General features: G+C 38.6%; 1 protein-coding gene and 1 pseudogene across 1 annotated transcript; one reads left to right on the top strand and one right to left on the bottom strand.

The window, feature by feature from the left end:
- The first annotated feature begins 7,999 nt into the window (after positions 1–7,999).
- Positions 8,000–9,256, top strand: LOC127248835 (transcription factor AS1-like; annotated as a pseudogene).
- A 73-nt stretch (positions 9,257–9,329) lies between these two features.
- LOC127248549 (transcription factor MYB3R-3-like) lies at positions 9,330–15,173 on the bottom strand. The gene is made up of 9 exons (XM_051270937.1): positions 15,031–15,173; positions 14,528–14,678; positions 13,926–13,977; positions 13,644–13,701; positions 12,816–12,910; positions 12,634–12,737; positions 11,920–12,048; positions 9,876–10,998; positions 9,330–9,635 (listed from the first exon to the last, which is right to left on the bottom strand). The coding sequence occupies exons 2-8, from the start codon at positions 14,665–14,667 to the stop codon at positions 9,894–9,896; spliced, it is 1,683 nt and encodes a 560-aa protein (XP_051126894.1). The 5' UTR covers positions 14,668–14,678; positions 15,031–15,173; the 3' UTR covers positions 9,330–9,635; positions 9,876–9,893.
- Between the last annotated feature and the right edge of the window lie 3,932 nt (positions 15,174–19,105).

Genomic DNA, 19,105 nt, shown 5'->3' with positions numbered 1-19,105 from the left:
AAAATAAGAAACAAAATTTGGACATTTATAACCCAAAAAGAATATTATACTTTATTTGTGGCCGACTCCACGTTTCGTGTCCTTGTGAGTCTAATAAATCAGCCGCCTTGGCTCCTGTTCTAATAGCTACCGACCGGAGCTTCGCCGTCCTTCAATAATAGTAAAATTTTATATTATTGAAAAAAGCAAACTCATCCGACCGGAAGGCTTTCTTCTTTCCAACCGACTAATTGGATTAATCCGCATCAATTTCAATGAAAAATCGCATTGGGGGATCACCTTTATGTTATTTTCAGTATTAGTTTGCTTTTAGTTACTTACTTTTTGTACAATATTTAGGAATCTTCGATTCCTGGTCTTACTGCAGTCATCTGCGAATTTATTTCAGATTTTACTTTGTATTTGTTGGTTGAAAAAAACATCAATATTTTGGTGACCACAGTGGGAGGAAAGACAAGATTGTTGATCCTACGTCAAACGAAAATTTTATATGCTTGAGGTGCGGCCGAATCATCGGAAGGATCCATATGGCAGGTTCACAGCCTCAAGTTTCTTCCACCACGGCGGGGGAAACAATATTACCTTCCGTGGTTAACACGGGGGAAGCCATGTGTTGGAGGGTTTGAAGGTTAGCTGTCAATTGTTCTTTGGAAGTTTGATTGAATTAGGCGAGTCGTGTTGTAATTTTGCGGTGCAAATTCGTAGATCATTGATCAGAAAAAATAGGATAAAATTAATGTGAAATGTTATATTTATTTACAAGGGAAGACATTGTCTCTATCTATAAAAGGAGGGCTCTAAGGGCGGTTCGTAGGTCTGCCCATTTTTGTGCAGAACGGGCCGTCTTCCGCTGCTGAAAAGCCGTCTGGTGTCCTTGTACAAGCCTCGATCGAATTCCAGCTTGTAGTTGGCCATGGAGGCTTGCTTGTGTCTGTCGTTGTTATGCTACCAGGCGACTTTCCTCTTCGATGTATCCGTCTAGAGTCTCCAGTTCCTTCATTTTCTGGGAAATCTTGGCTGCCAAACTGTGGCGCGCCTGTTGGAGCTCACTCAACCGGTTGGAGGCTTCGTTGAGGTCTTCTGTCACTTTTGACAAGGAAGCCTTAATAGTCGCGGTGTCGGGCGGTGGTTGAGACGGTGCAATGTCAGATGTCGGAGGTCGGATCAGAGGAAAGTCGGCCTGAAGCTCGGTGATCATCTCCATCATCCGATAAAGATTGGGGTTGCTACGGACTCAACAGGAGTCTGCACCAACAAGTCAATAGCCACTTGAGCCAAAGAATCAAGGTCTCCAGGACTTAAGTCGGCAAAGGATAAGTCGGCACAGCGCATCACCACCGGTCTGCCAGGTGCCAGCAAAGGAACTTTGGCGAGAAAGTTGAGCTCACGAGTAGCCTGTTAAAAACAACCAGAGTGATTAGGAAGGTAACTTAAAGGAAAATTAGTGGAGTAATATGTAAGCTACCTGACTGAGGACAGCCGTGGCTTCAGAAGGGGCCAAGATAACCGGGGTAAGGGGCGGAGGAGCAAGTCGGAAGCTTGTCCCGGCAACCGATTAGGCGGCTGTAGGATGGGGACCTATGAAGCCCGGCTCCGAACCCTAAAAAGGGGAAAGGGTCAGATTAAGAAGGATTGGAATTAGAAATTAAGGAAATGCAAAAGGAAGAAATGCTAACCACATCTTCATGACTCTGATTGACGGAAGGATCACCCGAATCCGACGAAGAGACCTCGACTGGTTCGGGGTGTTGGACTGGGGTGGGACGTTGGACTGGTCCGGGATTTTGGGCTGGTTCAGGGGCCGTCGGGGCTGGTTCAGGGTTCGGTCGAGCCAATTCAGGAGCCACCAACGGATGTTGGACGGTGGCAGCTGGTTCATCTAGAGGGGCAATTGGCGTAGGTCCCTAAAGTAAAGAAAGTGACGTAAACTATGGGTGAAAAGAGAACATAATTTGTAATTATTTCATACTCACCAGAATGTTTGGTCGGGAAGAGGTAGAAGATGAAGAGGGAATTTGCCTCAACGTCGGGTCCTCCTTCCGATGAATCACGGGCAATTCCACTGGTGGTTCGACGTGCTGCGGAATGACCACCGCAACCAGCGAAGAAGGAATGGTATGTGTTCAAGGAAAGGTGAAGTTATAAAAGTTTTTTAGAAGGTAGAAGAGTTCGGAAATTACCTCTTCGGATGGGTAGTCGGCAGGTCGGTTCACTGTTCGGACGGCTGGTGGATCGGCGGGTCGGTCGGTTGGTCGGTTGTTTGGTCGGTCGGCAGGTAAAGCGGCTGGTGGATCGGCTGGTCGGGATGATTGCAGGTCGGGTGGTTGGTCGGGTGGTGGGGCGGGAAGTCGGTCGGCTGGTGGGGAGGGTGCTCGGTCAGCTGGGGGGTCGGCTAGTGGGGAGGCTACTCGTTCGGCAGGGGGGTTAGCTGGTAGGACGGCTGGTCGGAAGGATGGTGGGGCGACTGGTGGGTCGGCTGGGGCTGATGGGGCGGTTGGTCGGTCGGCGGGGGGGTCGGCTTGTGGGGCGTCTGGTCGGTCGGTTGATGGGGCGGGTGGTGGGTCGGCTGGGGGTCGGTTGGTCGGTCGGCTGATCAGTCGGCTGGAGGGGCGGCAGGCGGGTTGGCTAGGGGGTCGGCAGACGGGTCGGCTGGTCGGTCAGCTGAGGGGTCGGTTGGTCGGTCGGCTGATCGGTCAGCTGGGGGGGGCGCAGACGGGTCGGCTGGTTGGTCGGCTGGGGGGTCGGCAGGCGGGTCGGCTAGTCGGTCAGCTGGGGGGTCGGCAGGCCGGTCGGTTGGTTGCTACGTAGTCCGGGGAAGCGACTCTGGGAACAAGGGGCGATAGAGGACACGGGTGTGGCCCTCTTGGGAGGAACTTGTACAATTTCAGCAACGATAAGAACCTCTTTTCGTAAAGAGAACTTGTTTTCAAAATACTTGAGGGGAAGGTGGCGACGGGGCTGGTCGTTTGGCAGGACGCTTTGGCCGCGACTTGGGCACGGCCGGTTTTAAAATTAGCCTTCGGGAACGTCGAATGGCAGAAAGTGGTGCGGATCGAACGCCTGTTATCGGAGATGTGCCTATGACAGGAAGAAAAGGGATCGGTCATATACGTCTCCGGATTATGTGTTCTGCAATAGAAATTAAACAGAATATCTATGGCCAAGGGCACGGGCACTTCCTCTACCGCATCGGAGATAGCGGCAAGCAATCCCTCACCACTCGAACGCCCATCAACTGGTTTGACTAGAGATCGCCGAAGGGCCGCCAAGTTCGAGTGAACTAAAAAATTGACCCACCAGTCGTGGAAAGAAGGCAACGTATTTGGATCAGAAGCATAAGACGAGTGCGGCAGTTCCTCTATGTCACAGATATAAAAACGCCAATCGTCGACAAGAGCCGACCCCAAACTTTGACCCGAACCAAGGGGCGCGGTAGGAGAAAACCAAACAGGGGGATTCCTTGAACTAGGCCAAATTGACGCGCACAATACTGAGGTTGATAAACCTCTCCAAGCAACATATTGTATCGGGAGCCCACGGACAACCCCCCAATCAAAATTCGAGTGGTCAGGCACTTGTTCCAGCACATGGAACTAGGGAGGTCGATAGTTACGAGGATAGAAGCATCAAGAGGTGCAAAGAAATCGGACAAAGGGTAGAATTCGGCCAAAGATCGATTTGTCTGGTGTAAAAGAGAATAGGTGATCGAATGGAGATCGCCTTGAACAGAAGGATACGACGCCGGATGAGGACCCAAAACTGTGAGCGGACTGATGGGGAGTTTGGGGCGCGGGCTAATTAGATTCGGGAAATATAGCCGCGACCATAACTCAAGAAACCACAGAGGACCCGCTCCCACTGGTTCACAGGATGAGGACACAGAAAGCTTCCCCAGAAACTCGTTTATACCATGATATAGCAAACCCAAGAAGTACGAGGCTAAAGCTATCTCCGCCCCTGACATAAGAACATGTACAATCAGTTCCACCTCCCGGACGAATCCTTTTTACGTGCAACAAAAGAAATACTTAATAAATCAATACATAAAAAAACATTGTGTTCCAAAGGATCAACGGAACCAGAAAGCATATCTGATGCAAGGAACTGACTCACAGTGGCTTTGCTGTCATAGGGGACAGGAATCGGTAATCGGTTGGGCTTATACAACGGGGACAAAGGAGGTTCTACCCCTTTCGAAGGGAGACCTAAAATCGCTACCATATCGAACATTGTCGGGGCCAAGATCCCGAAGGGGAATACAAATGCATTTATGTTAGGGCTCCAAAAAAACAGAAGGGACTTGACCATAAGATTATCGCAGGGTTAAATTCAGTACATACAGACAACATGTCCCAAATGCCCCAGGTTCGCCACTGCACCCCAAATAAAGGATTTAATCTAGCCTTCCAAGATTTAAATTCCGAAATACCACGAGAGAGACGAAATATACGGGAAGGGAAAACGTTAAGATCAAACCAAGATTGGGTTAGCAAGAGCTTACCCCCGCCGAGGGCATCGAAGGAACCCTCAGGCAACTTGTCTCGGTTTTTCGCGAAGGGCGCGAGCCCAAATCGAGTCCTTCCGGACGACGGGGTCGCCCTCCCGGAGCGCGTCGGGGGAGGATGACCGGCTTGGGGGCCCGCTTTCGGCCTAGACATCGGAGCTCCCCCCGTGGTGAGAAAGCCGCCGACGACCCTAAAAGCTATTCCCCGCCGCTGGTCACCTAGGTCGCCGAGAACGTCGCTGGATCGCCTCGTTGGAGTACACCCGAAAACCACCGCGTTTCGTCTTGAGAATGGAGGAGGTGAACTCGCCGGCGACGAAGTGGAGCCGAAGTGAAGAAGGAAGAAGGTGAGGGTTTTTCTTTTCGTGACTGGGAGAGGGAAAAGTGAGGTTATTGCATATCGGGAGACACAAATGGGGATTCCAAGAGACTGAGAGACGGGATGGGCGCTGACACGATTAAGCGCGTGAACCCAGATTTGTAAAGTGGAAATTTTACAAAATTATTCGGGTACCAAATTAATTTTACCCAAATAATTTTGTGGGAGATATTTGTACACTCCAAAAAATCAACCGGGCCGGCCCAAGATGGCGCAGCCCAAGTCCTGAGAGGGCATGGCCCAGAGAAAGGCCTAGATCAGTAGATAAGCCCACGGTCAACAAGTAAACGGATAAGACACATTTTGAAAATAAGAAGAGGTTGGAGAGGTTGGAGAAAAATAAGGAGTAAAAATCTTATTTGAACAAAATTAGGAAATAAAAGCCGAAGGAGCTGAGGGACAGAATCTTATCTGAACAAGATTAGGGAAATAAAAGCCGAAGGAGTTGAGGGACGCAGCATCATCGATCATCTTCTTTCTGCATTAATTTTTTCCTTTGCAATTTTTAATTTCTACATAGTTTTCAGACTCTTACAATTTTCTCCCGTTAATTTCAATTTAATTTTTAGCGTTCATTTATATCTTACCTTCTCCCTTCGTTAACTTTTTCGGTTACGCGGGATAACCCGATTAAATCAATTTCGACAGGCTTTTCCGACTAAGCCGTTGATTGCGATTTTTTTACGACAACAGTAATATTATATTATACTCTCTGCACAAAGAATCATTTTTCCTTTTTTTGTTATTCCTATTAAAAAAAAGGACTAATTTCTATTTAGTAAATTATCAATTTTAAATATATTTAACAAATATGTATTAATTTAATTAAAATTTTAATATTTTATACCGATCTCTTTTATTTCTATCATTCTTTTCAATTAACAAATATTTTTATTTATCTAATTATAATTGTATTATATAAATTTTACTATCTATAAATTGATATTAGTATATATTTTATTAAATATAATATTAAAAAAATATATATATACCATCTTCATGCAAATATATGTTCATTTGACCGGATATAGATTTTAATAAAAGTCAATAATAGTGGTTCGAGATTTTAATAAAAAATGTAAAAGTATAATGATTTTTTACTTAAAAATAAAACGATATTATTTTTTTACGACAATTCAAAAAAAAAAAGTAAATGTAAATTTAAATGAGAAAAAAAATATTTTAATTTTATTTTACTTCTCACAAAAAGCTTTGGGTCTGTTTAAAAAAAAATTAATTTGAATTTGATATAAAAATAATATTTGATAAAATATTTTATAAAAGATTTTTTTTTTTTTTTCTAAAAATAGAGAATACAAATAGGGTGTGTTTGTTTGGGGATTTAATAAGATTTCTATTATTCATCCAATTTTTTCCTCCCAAAAACATCAAATCAAACACCTATTTTTCATTTTTTATATTATACTAAAAATTAATTTTACGTTCAAAACATCACATCAACACCTATTTATATCACATCATACAACTATTCAAATTCAAAATTTTTACTATTCAAATCCCAACTCAAAATCCAAACCCCCAAACAAACACACCCATAATAAACTACGGGAAACTCGGCTATACGTACCCTTCATCTTTGTCCGACGAAAGGAGTATTTATTTATATAATGTTAATAATGTTGTCAAATTCACTCGCTCAAGGTCTGCCTGCTACTACAGTGTAGTCACGTCAACTGATCAAGTTTTTGCAGAAAATGAAAAAAACAGTAGCAGGAGCAGCGCCAGAGTAGGCAGGCAGTGAAATACTACTACTACTCTTATCTTCTATCTATCTATGTATGTATACGCTCCCCTACCCCACCCCGCCCCACCCCACCCCTATGCCATTCCATTCCATGATCAGATAGTTGCCAAGCCCTAGGCCATCCATTCTGCTCTGCTGTCCAATTTTCCTCCCATTCCATTCTTTTATCTCTCTCTCCTCCTTGGAATCCATCCATCCATCCACCCCTTTTTCTAACTCACAATACAAAGCCAAATTCAAATTTATTAACCGAATAGAAGAGAAGAGAGGTGAAAGAAAATTTCCAAGTATATATCATACAACAACAACAACGTTACACTAGTTTGGTATTTTATTGTGTCTTGCCCTCCCCTCCTCCCTCTTGTGTTTCTTTTTATTTTTTTTAAGTTTATAGATGGAGCCATTGTAGATCAGAAAGCTAGGGGTGTGCAGTCATCAGCAAATTCTTTTTACCACGTCAGAATCACAAACTCCAGAGAAGAGAGCGGCCGCTTCCTTTTCTCTTGTATTTTTATTTATCTTTGCTGGTTTTTGTATTCACTTTCTCTCTCTCTTCTCTCTGTTTTCATTTTAGACGCCCCTTGTTTTTGCTTTCGAGATCTTCTTCTTGAGCAGAAGGGGGTTGGGGTTGGGGTTGGGGTTGCTTAATTATATTTGTGAGATGGATAGCTGCTGTTGCTGCTCTACCGATTGATTGAGAAATGGGGTGTGGAGAGAGCTGCAGGATTTCTTAAACTTCGCTGCTGTAAGTAAGCTTCTCTTTCTCTTTGTTGACATGTTACTTAGATTTGATTTGCACAAACAGAGGCCAGCAAACATCTTTGGATTTATTAAGCCATGGCTTCTCTCTCTCTCTCTCTCTCTCTCCCATAATTACAGAGATGGAGCCCTGCGTTGGGTTGGGTTGGGTTGGGTTGGAAGGTGGTGTGTATCCGCAGTTAGTTCTCTTCTTGGAGCTAATTGACTTGTGTTAGTATATAGAGATAGCTGTGGATTTATATAATATTTTTTACCGAGTATTATACATGTATGTATGTAATGTTGCTTATTGGGTTTATTAAGGGCATGTTAGTTTCGCGATTGGATTTCCAATCAACTATTCTTCTATTATTATTATTATTTTTTAAAATATCAAATCAAATTTTTATTTTTTATTTTTTATATTATATTAAAAATTAATTTTACAAATTAATTTTACAACATGAGATGAGATGGAGTACGTTACTATTATTATTATTATTATTATGTTGATAAGACAGGCAGACGGATAGATTGATGGCTATGAAGAAAACTCCAAGGCAAGAATGGAGCAATGAAGAGGACGGTGACTGTTGCGTACGGACATACGTGAAGCAGCAATAGGGAGGCGGAAAGTGGCAGCTGGTCGCCCTCCCTCAACCGCGACTGCTTGGAAAGGTGGAAGAAGTATCTCAAGAAAGGCAATAAATGGAAAAAGATCGCCGCTGAGCCAAGCCAAGAGGCTCGCCAAGTGCTGTGGTGGCAAGTCTACAAAGAAAAACGAAACAAACAGGTGCGTCACAGTCACAAGGCCTCAGACAGACGACACCAAGTAGCATCATATCTTGGAGACATTTGCCGAGAAGCTCGTCACAATGCCTCCCACTTCCAATGCTGGAGGAAGAGGAGGAGGAGGAGGATATCTTCATGATCAAGCATCCGTCCTTCCGTCTTGGCTAGTCAGTTCCAGCTCCAGCTCCAGCTCCAGCACCACTGCCACCATCAGGCCACCATCCCCATCTGTGACCTTAAGCCTTTCGCCGTTGACAGTCCCACCCATTCCGTGGCTGCAGCCTCCAGATAGATTACCCGACAATGCGCCACGTGGTATAGGGAACAACAACAATCTACACCCCCTGACCCCTCCAATGTCTGGAGAGGGCACGCTTGTCTCAGAGCTAGTAGAGTGCTGCAAAGACTTAGAAGAAGGGCACCGAGCATTGGCAGCCCACAGAAAAGAAGCTGCGTGGAGATTAAAAAGGGTTGAACTGCAGTTGGAATCAGACAAGGCCAGTCGAAGAAAGGAGAAAATGGAAGATATAGAGGCAAAAGTGAAAGCTCTAAGGGAAGAGGAAAAGGCTATGCTCGAACGGATAGAAAGCGAATACAGGGAACAATTGGCGGGCTTGAGGAGGGAAGCAGAAGCCAAAGAGCAGAAACTCGCCGAACAATGGGCTGCCAAGCACGTTCGACTCACCAAGTTTCTTGAGCAGATGGGATGCAGAACAACAGAGGCCAATGGACGCTAACCGGTTTGGTTTTTTCAAGGTAAGAGATGATTGAATGAATAATTTGTATGGTCGGTCTATCTGGTCTAGAATTTAGTTTTATTTATTTATGTGAAACTGAAACTTAAAATCTGCAGCAGCAAAGCTCGAGCTCGCTCTATGTATTTGGAGCTGGTTGAAGACAAGTAGTTAGTTAATTTAGTTGTCTTCCCTGATTTGCTTAGTTTAGTTAGTTTAAAAGAAGAAAACCTTGGGTATGGATTTTGTTTTGTTGTATGATCTATGGATTGGATTGGATTGAATTGTCCAGAAGTTGGGAGTAAGTCCACTTGACTTATATTCTAGATTTCAGCTTTCTTCTATTCGACAACCCTCCAACTCTATGTATGTATGTGCTCATAATTCATGAGGCACTCAGAAGTAGTAAGTAATGAATGCCATAAAACAAATACTAGTGTAGCGGATACATGATGAATATGCTGCAGTGGGAAACCAAAACATGAACATGTAAGATATAACAGCTAAAAGCTACAACAATAAGCCTTATTTATTCTCTAAAGGGACTTTCAGATACGTTATTTACCACTCAGGAAATAGTTCTATGTACAATTCAATTAGTGAGTGATAATTTTCAAGAGCAATAAAGAATTGGGAGATATACTGGCCGCACCTGGTAAGATGGATGGATTTTGCTTCTTCATTTATCTTCCATTTCCATCTGCAGGGAAATCTAGCAGAAACCTGAAACAGATCAAATTAATCTTAGGCCATGCCTAGAGATTTCAATATCTAAAGCATTGACAAATGCTACAACACCTTTCAACAATTACAACTTAGAAGCAAGTGGATGATGGGGTAGAGATATCTCAACACAACAGCTTACAGTAACCACTGGTCATATTCTACAATGATATTTGTTGGAAAATACAAGGCTAACTCCAAACTTTATTGTTCAAGTGATAGAACAGGAGTAAAGCATACCTACTACATAGATACAAGTCATCCCCGTCTTTGACGTCTGTAGACAAATTTTGTTACAGGAGGGTTTTCTTTGACCACTGTCTCTCCAAACCTTTTCTTGTCATCCGGGTACTGTTGCTCTATATTAACATCGAAATCAAGCTGCTTCTCCACAGATTTGAGAGCTGAAGTCCTCTCAAGACTTAACCTATAAGGAGGAGATGATTTAAATGACTTGCTTGATCCAAAATCCTCTTCCAAAGAAGGATCAGCACTATTGTCTTGCAATCCTGAGTTTTCGCAACTATTTTTGCAATGCTTATCATTGGATAAAACTGGTTCCTTGGGCTGCATTTCCAACTTCCTCTTTCTCAGTATGGATGGAATATTTGGGAAGCTTCTTGCAGCCAGTCTCAATATAGACTCGGGAGTTTGTGAAAGCAACATTCTGCTCTTCACACTTGGTGGAGTAAAGAACGTTGATGCTTCACTTGCATGAGTGATACCAGATTCTGGGTGCATCAAGGATACATTTGAAAGCCCCATATCTAGCAGACTATAATCGTCAACTATTGGTGGTTGATAGTATAACATGCCATGTGTTGGAGTATCATATTGCAATGAGGCTCCAACCACACGATACTGATCAATTTCACTGTATCTTACATGCTCCTCATTCTCAAACTCTACCCTGGAACGAATAATCTCTGCTTCTGGCTGCACTTCGTCACACTTGGTGCACGCAGCATTGGCAGAGTTGCTCTGCTGATTGACATCCTTATCCTTGGTGGCTGCCTCAGGCTTAAACTTCCCATCTTTACCTTCACATGAATCAGTAATTTCAAATGAAGCTACAACAGCTTCTTTTGAGCCAACAGATAGATCTCCATTTGCAGCTCCCCTATGGAGGTCTGCAGCACCATTTTTACATGAATCAGTAGTTTCTGATGAAGCAACAACTGCTGAATTCGATCCCTTACTTGAACCAAAAAATATATCTTCATTTGAAGTTTTCCTGTCGATGTCCGTACCACCATTTTGGAAAACAGTTTTGCTAACTGGAGGGAGGCTCCCAGTAGCAAGATAGAAATCTTTCTTCTTCTTCAAAGAACTGTTCCAGTGATTTTTTATGGCATTATCGGTCCTGCATAGATTACAATTCATAGCAGTTTTTGTTAATTTTCTTCTGAACATACAAAGCACAGACCAACTCTTGTAGTTCCTTATAAGACGAATATATAGAGAAATTGCAAGGTTTTCAATACATATTCATATATCACAATAACTATCACTTCAAATTTCTTAAATTAGTAATCTCAAGTATATTCTAGAACATACAAAATCCGTTGTGCTAAAATAGTGTTCCCAAAACCATCTGAACGGGGCAAAGATATATACGTGTGTGTGTGTGTGTGTATATATATATATATATAGGGAAAAGAACGGCCACAAGTACATGGAGAAACAATTTATCACTTGGAAGAAAATCTCAAAACAAGTACAATTAAGCATATTTCAGGTAAGGTCTCTTGCCAGAATAATATCGATTACTAAATATCTCTCACAGTAGTTTCCATCATGCTACAATATTTTTCCCTCAACCATTTTTATGTGGCAAAGATATATATATATATATATATATATATGGAAAAATCTGTCCAGTGAGTACATGGCGGAACAATTTATCACTTGGAAAAAAATTTCAACACAAGCACAATTAGGCATATTTTACCAATGCAACATTGAGTGCTAGTACCTCTCACTTATATACTGCACCCTCTCATGTTCATCCACCTTAGCCCCACAAAATTATCCCTTATTTAAGTATTAGTGTTATTTTACCCCATCGATACAATCTTTCTAAAAGCTTAACGTAAAAATTAAACATACTGGAATTAAAGAAGATGAAAGGGCGACAATACAAGCGACCAAGCAACAAGATAAATGGAATACATTGTAAACAAAGATTAATTAAAATTATTAAGTGATTCGTGATGAACTGCCTATCTTAGTTAGGGTACAAAAGCCTTAATTTATGCTCCACATATTTGCAGAAGAATGATACCTTCCAGGAAGCAGCTTAGCTAATTCAGCCCATTTATTCCCGTGAATCTGGTGTGCATTAAGCAGAATGAGCTCTTCATTCAAAGTCCAAGCATCCTTCTTAATATGTGGATTTAAATGATTGTGCCACCTGAGTTCACAAAGAGAGGGTTTGCTTGACCGCTACTATGAATCATGATAAAACATGTAATAGGGCTATGGATTTAATAAGATTGTGCTTATTTGTAAAGACATAAATTTTAATGAATAGGCCCTACTTAGAGATCTACACTGTATTTTTCAAACCAACTATTTAATTATCTGTATAATCTGCAGCAACTAAAAAATTTCCTTGCTGTACAAGCCACTTCTCTTGGATGGGTGAATATTTCAGGCAGAGCCCATATGCTTACTCATAAAATTTGTGTCTAGTTATTTGTATGCAGTGTATACATGATTAGTTAATGCCATGAGAATAATAGGAGAGACTTGTGTTAGTGTTTTATTCCTATACGATTCCCAAAAATATAAAGTATATAGTATGCAATATATACACATAATAATAAAAGTTAATAAAAATACACAAAAATTCAACAAAACATCATTCCTTGTAATACTCTCATAATTTCGCATACCTCACGACAAAAACACCTAGAACCAAATAGTAAACAAACATACTAATTTTCTAATAATCTTATTGCTAAAGATTTAATTTTTTGCAGGTGTAAGTTGTTACCTCTCACGGCATTGTTTCCCTATTCGACCCGGTAAGGACTTTGCAATGACAGACCATTTTGTAGGTCCATACCTAGCTACTAGCTGTTTGATTTTATCATCCTCCTGCAAGAAAAAGCTTGAAAACACAATTCTCCAATGACTAAGGCTGCATATATGGAGGAAAGGACTATTTCTACCAACCTCTTCAGTCCAGGGACCTTTAACAAGTTCTGGATTCAGAACTTTTTGCCATCGATGCAAGCACTGTACCTCTGATCTATCTGGAAAGAACTCAGCTATGTGCAAATAGACATCATTAATTTTAGTATATAATCAGATGGAATGAAAATTATAGTGAATAAAAATGAGTTCTTAGACTACAGTATGAATGTATTTAAGTTCAAATCATAAATCTTAAATGTTAAAAGAGACAGCTCAAATTAATTTCTCCTTGCAATCCAGAACCACCACTATTCAGGTATCTCCATACTGAATTTTGATAATATTATCTTGATTTACTATATGACTGCGTCCAATTTATTCAACTAACGCTTCTACATTGTGATAACTCAAAATATTGAAGTATTATTGATGATAACGTACATGGTACTGGTAGAGTGATCAACAGATTGAATCAACATGAAATCTTTTAAGAGTGTGTTTGTTTGGGGGTTTGGATTTTGATTTGAGATTTGAATAGTAAAAATTTTGAATTGTAATAGTTGTGATGTGATATAAATAAATATTGACGTGATGCTTTAATGTATAATTAATTTTTAGTATAATATAAAAAATAAAAAATAGGTGATTTATTTAATATTTTGGGGGAAAAAAATTGATGAACAGTAGAATTTTGAAAAAATCCAATAACGAAACACACCCTAAGAAAACTTCGATCAAAGGTGACATAATAAAAAATGTCCTACAGAAGTAGATAAATATTACAGCAATAGCAAAATGATTCACATTGAAAGTAGGAAATGTAAACTGCATTATGATAACATTGATGGCATCATGAGGGAATCGTACCTATTTTCTTCCAACACTTCCCTCTGAAAGTGGCAACAGCTTTTTTTAATGTATCATCCTGAAGAAAGATAGTTTTACACTTATTATATAGACTTATGCAGAATTTGGGCTGAAAACAAATAAATGTAAAGAACTAAAAGCCATAAAACACATCAAACTCTGCAACAACTTTTTCTAACAAGCATTGAAACACATTAACTCATACAACATAATGGTCTAGAGCCACAGCAAATTCTGTAGTCCCGACATAACAAACTAACATCCTTGTAGATAATCTCATACCTCCTGCGGAGTCCAACCTCCTTTTGCTCTTCTAATAGGGCCTGTAGTTCTTCTGCAATGCCCAAATAGTATAATTGATTGCAGATCATTAAATCTAAGAATTTCTAAATTTCAAACTCCAACAATTAGCAAAGTATAAACTAAGATATTCATTCTGTTCATCCCATGAATTCACACCAGATAAAAATTTGGGGAAGTAATGAATGATCAGTCACAACAACTATGCCTATGCAGTCCAGGAGCTACCATAGCATCGTCCATTATTTCTTTTTTGAGGTGTTTATCGACTCCACATAAATGATACAATATGATAAAGAATTGTAACTAACTTACTTCCCATGATTCGTTTTCTTTCCAAAAATAATATATTTATGGGATTATCAAGTAGAAGAGCATAATTATCCTCAAAGTTAAACACAAACACATTCCTGGCATACGTGATGCAACTTATTTTAAATAGCTGTTGGAACTACAATTGATAGACTAAAAATCTCACCTTTGTGCACCCAGTCGATCACATTAAAAAAGTACATAACACGAATTAATCTATAGAAATTTCTTGAATACTCACACGTGGTAGAGATATCAGGGAAAAAAACTACCTATGAGCTGGAGAAGGGCAGGCAGGACTACTAATGCAAGGCCCAATGCTATTACTATTCTCTGAAACAGAAGAACTTGAACCAGCAGTTGCAAAGTCTTTGTTCTGGCGGCAAAACTCAGCTAATTTCACCTCCTCCATTAATCCCAAATCTATATTCCAAAATCCAAATCATCGAATTAATACATAGATAACGAAATTAAGCATATCTAAGGGAATTTCTAAATTTAAATAACCAAATTTTCAGCTCTTACACTCACCTATGATATGCTAAGTCTAGATCTCAAAAGCCAATTAACATTCAATACAGAAAAACCTAGACTGTTCAAAGAATTTCTAACCAAATAAAACCAAACGGTACATGTGGTATCCCTACATCAATCAGCACTACTCATCTATAGAAAGAAACAGTTAATTTGATCAAACAACAACAATCAGTAACAAACGTGCACAGATTCACGAAGATAGAATTAAAGCACCCTCGAACAAAACCACAAAAAAAACCTTATGAATTGAAAACACAAGGTCATCCAATCTTCGGTTAACGGAAGCTGAGATTTTTTCCGAATTTAGAGAGAGAAATCCAGAGCTGCGCAGAACCTTGCCGTTGAAAGCAGAGAGACAGAAAAGGGATTATAAAGAATTTACATATTTTGTATGTAACGAATACTTACTCGAGGGTAGGTGACGGCGCCGTTAGCTTGGTGCAGTAGGATTAGAAGGAATGCCGTGACAGCGTATGACGGTCGCACGTGGCCGTTAGCTACGAAAGTTTGAACCTCAAACGGCACATTTCCTTCTTTAGCCACAAGTTAAACGTCGAGCGTTTCCACTGGAGCTGATAATGATTTTACACCGTCGATATGATAAGTAATCATCGGCGGAGATTCCATATCCTTGTAGCGTGATTGGTACGTCCTCACCGAACCGTAATGAGAAGGTCATTTTCGTAATTCCACTATGTAAACATTATCTATGGAGTACGAAATAATTAGATTTAATTAAAGAATATCTATCCGACTATAGAGTCGTGTATACGGATAGTTGTAAATTTTATATAATTTAATTGTTGTTATTAAATATATAATATTTTAGTATGAGAATTATTTGAATAAATTCAAATATTTTATAGGATTAATTTTTATATTACAAATATTAAAAATTGATAGATTTTATGAATTAAATAAAGTTATATTAATTTTTAGTTATATTAAATTATATAGCCCATTACGAAGAGTTAGTTGTTCGGCTTTAGTTTTGATTAATAGGAATATAAGTTGAAACCTCTAATTTATGTTTCAATGACAGGTAAGACGGTCAAGTTACCTGTGCCTATCTAGTCCGATTGTTTAGTCATTCTTTCTAAGAGATGACTATGTAAATAAAATTGATTAAATTTTTATAATATGAAAATAATTAATTGTTGGGACTGTATAAACAATAAAATCAAAGAATTATTTTACCAAAATTTTTAGCATAATTAGATAATATGGATCTAGTTAAACCAACTAATAGAATCCGCTATCATCTGACACTTAATTGTTTAACACTCCCAAATATTTTGTTAATTTTTTAATCAAATTTCAAATAAAATTATTAATTCTCGTAATATATAAAATCAAAATACAAAATTCAAATCTTATAAATAAACACATTATTTATATAATAATAAAATATATATAAAGTTAAATATAAATATACAATTAAAAATATAATACTCCATCTGTCTCGAAAAAATTATTGTATATAATATTAAAAATATTTTTATATTTAAATAATTTACTAAAAAATATAATTTTATATATATTACAAATAATTAATAAATATATATATATTTTTTTTATTTATACTATGTATTAATATAATAATTATATTAACGTATCAACACATAAAAAAAACCAATAGTGACTTTCTTGCGGGAAGTATAATACTTAGCCTCTTTCCCATCTTCCATCTCCTATTTCTTTTTTTTTTTTTATTAATCATTAATTATTTAAGTGGCCCACATTAAAAAAAGGGAAAAATAAATTCAAACAGGCGACGTGTCCGATTGGAATCTAGCGTAAATATATGTAGTAGATACGGATTCAAAATTCGCTACAATAATAAACGGGTTGAATTGATTTATTCAATTCAAACCTATTATAATATATTATTATTAATTTTTAGGGAATTTAAGTAGTATAAATTAATTATTTAAATAGTGAAAAATTAGTTATTTAATAATTAAAAAAAATTAAACACGTTTTTAAATATTTTTAACATTATATTTCAAAAAAATTTATACAATATGGATATCATTATACACAAAATAAAATTTATATAATAAAAATAAATAAAAAATATATATATTTATTTATCATTAATATAAATTAGTTTTATATAAAAAAATAGAAGTTTTAAATATAAATAAAAATACTCCTTCCGCCTATATTTGTCTATCCGTTTACTTTTTGTATAGAGTATTAGAAATATAGTATTATATTGAGACGTAGTAGAGATAAAGATAAAATGATTAAATTAACTTTATTAATTATTAGTATTGTATAGGATATAAATGCAATGACATTTGTGTAATATATTTAAATTGAAATCGTATTTGTAATATTATCTAGATAGTATAGTTACTAAAAATTGAAATGAATATTTGTTATGAGACAGATTAAAATGAAAAAATAGATAGTTTGTTAAGAGACGGATGAAGTATTTGTTAATTGAGGAGATAGAAATAAAGGGTGTGTTTGTTTGTGGGTTTTAGTTTTTGGGTTTGGATTTTTTAATAGTAAAAATTGAATTTGAATAATTATTTGATGTGATATGAATAGATGTTAGATGTGATTTTTTCAATGTAAAATAAATTTATAGTATTGTTGATGTATTTTTTCAACAAACAAAAAGTAAAATTCAAAGAACTTGATTAATTAGCGCCTGAGATTAAGAATCTCTAAACACTGTACGGTACATAAAAAGATTAATTGGAAATTAAAATGCTGAAAATTTTAAGTGGTGATCCCCAAATCTGACTTTGCTTTTGTTGAAGTTGATTGAAGATGCATTTTCTAGAAAAATCCAAATCCTTAAATATTCCTTGAGAAACGGTACTGGAAACCGTCGCCCGAACGGTTACAACGCCTCTTTTTCAACCGTCTGCTAACCCTTCTCCTGCTGACACGTGCCCTCAACCGACCGAAGTGTCATTCTTGCTCACTAGCAACAGTATCCGACTCTCTGTACCGACCGCAGACCTTCCGCCCTTTTGGCCCGACCGCGAATCTTCCGCCTTGTTGATCCAACTGCAAACCTCCCGACTTGCAGACCACCCGACTTGTTTGGTCCAGCCGCATACCTCCCGACTTACAGACCATCCGACTTGTTGGTCCAGCCGCATACCTCCCGACTTACAGACCATCCGACTTGTTGGTCCAGCCGCATACCTCCCGACTTACAGACCATCCGACTTGTTGGTCCAGCCGCATACCTCCCGACTGACAGACCATCCGACTTGTTTGGTCCAGCCGCAAACCTTCCGACTTATAGACCAACCGACCCGCAGACTTTCCGACCTGCGGACCACCCGACCTACGAACCTTCCGACTTGCGGACTACCCGACCTGCGGACCACCCGGCCTGCGAACCTTCCGACTTGCGGACCATCCGACCTGCGGACTACCCGACCTGCGGACCTTCCGACCTGCGGACCCTTCGACCTGCGGACCTTCCGACCTGTGGACCTTCCGTCTTGTGGATTTTCCGACCTGCGGACTTTCCGACCTACAAACCTTCCGACCTGCGGACCTTCCGTCTTGCGGACTTTCCGACCTGCAGACCTTCCGTCTTGGGGACTTTCCGACCTGCGGACCTTAGAAACATCTCTATTTCACCCAATTTTCTCACACTACCCCTCGATCAATCCAACCAACCCAATCATTGGCCCATGTTCTCCTTGTAACTTGGGCTTTTAACCTAATCATAATTTTCATACGTAACATTTATAATATAAATTAAAAAAATTAATTGTTTGATGTGATATTTTTTGAGGAAAAAAAGAATCTGAATACTAAAAATATGGGATAAAACCCACAAAAGAATACAACAAAAAAGTTTTGAGTGGATCCTACGTGTTAGAGGTTATAAAATTAATTGAATTAATTTATATTTGTTAATTGTATTTAAGATTAATATATTTACTAAAATTAAAAATGAATAATCTTTTGTGAGACAAACAAAAAAGAAAAGAATCATCTATGACGAACGGAGTACTATATATTATATATGTAAATATTTAAAAATATAATATAAATAATTTTTATTACATTTATTGTGTATGCATATGACTATTTTTTATTGAATTAGTAAATTTTAAAGATTGATTATTTAATTATTGTTTGATTTGCAAAATTTTAGGGCGTACTCTTTTAAAGCAAAATACACCGTATTTTTTCAAAACTATTTTTCTCTCAATCCCACTTAATTTGACAATTCTTTTTATATCCGTCCGTCCCATATATATTGTCTTTACTCTTTTGAAAATATAATTATACATTTTTCATCACATTTTAAAATTCATAATTTATAATTT

Source organism: Andrographis paniculata, unplaced genomic scaffold (genome assembly GCF_009805555.1).
Source record: "Andrographis paniculata isolate CXL003 unplaced genomic scaffold, ASM980555v1 Contig34END, whole genome shotgun sequence".
Lineage (NCBI taxonomy): Eukaryota > Viridiplantae > Streptophyta > Magnoliopsida > Lamiales > Acanthaceae > Andrographis > Andrographis paniculata.
Note: the sequence above shows the minus strand (reverse complement) of the source record. Positions and strands in the feature narration are given on the sequence as shown.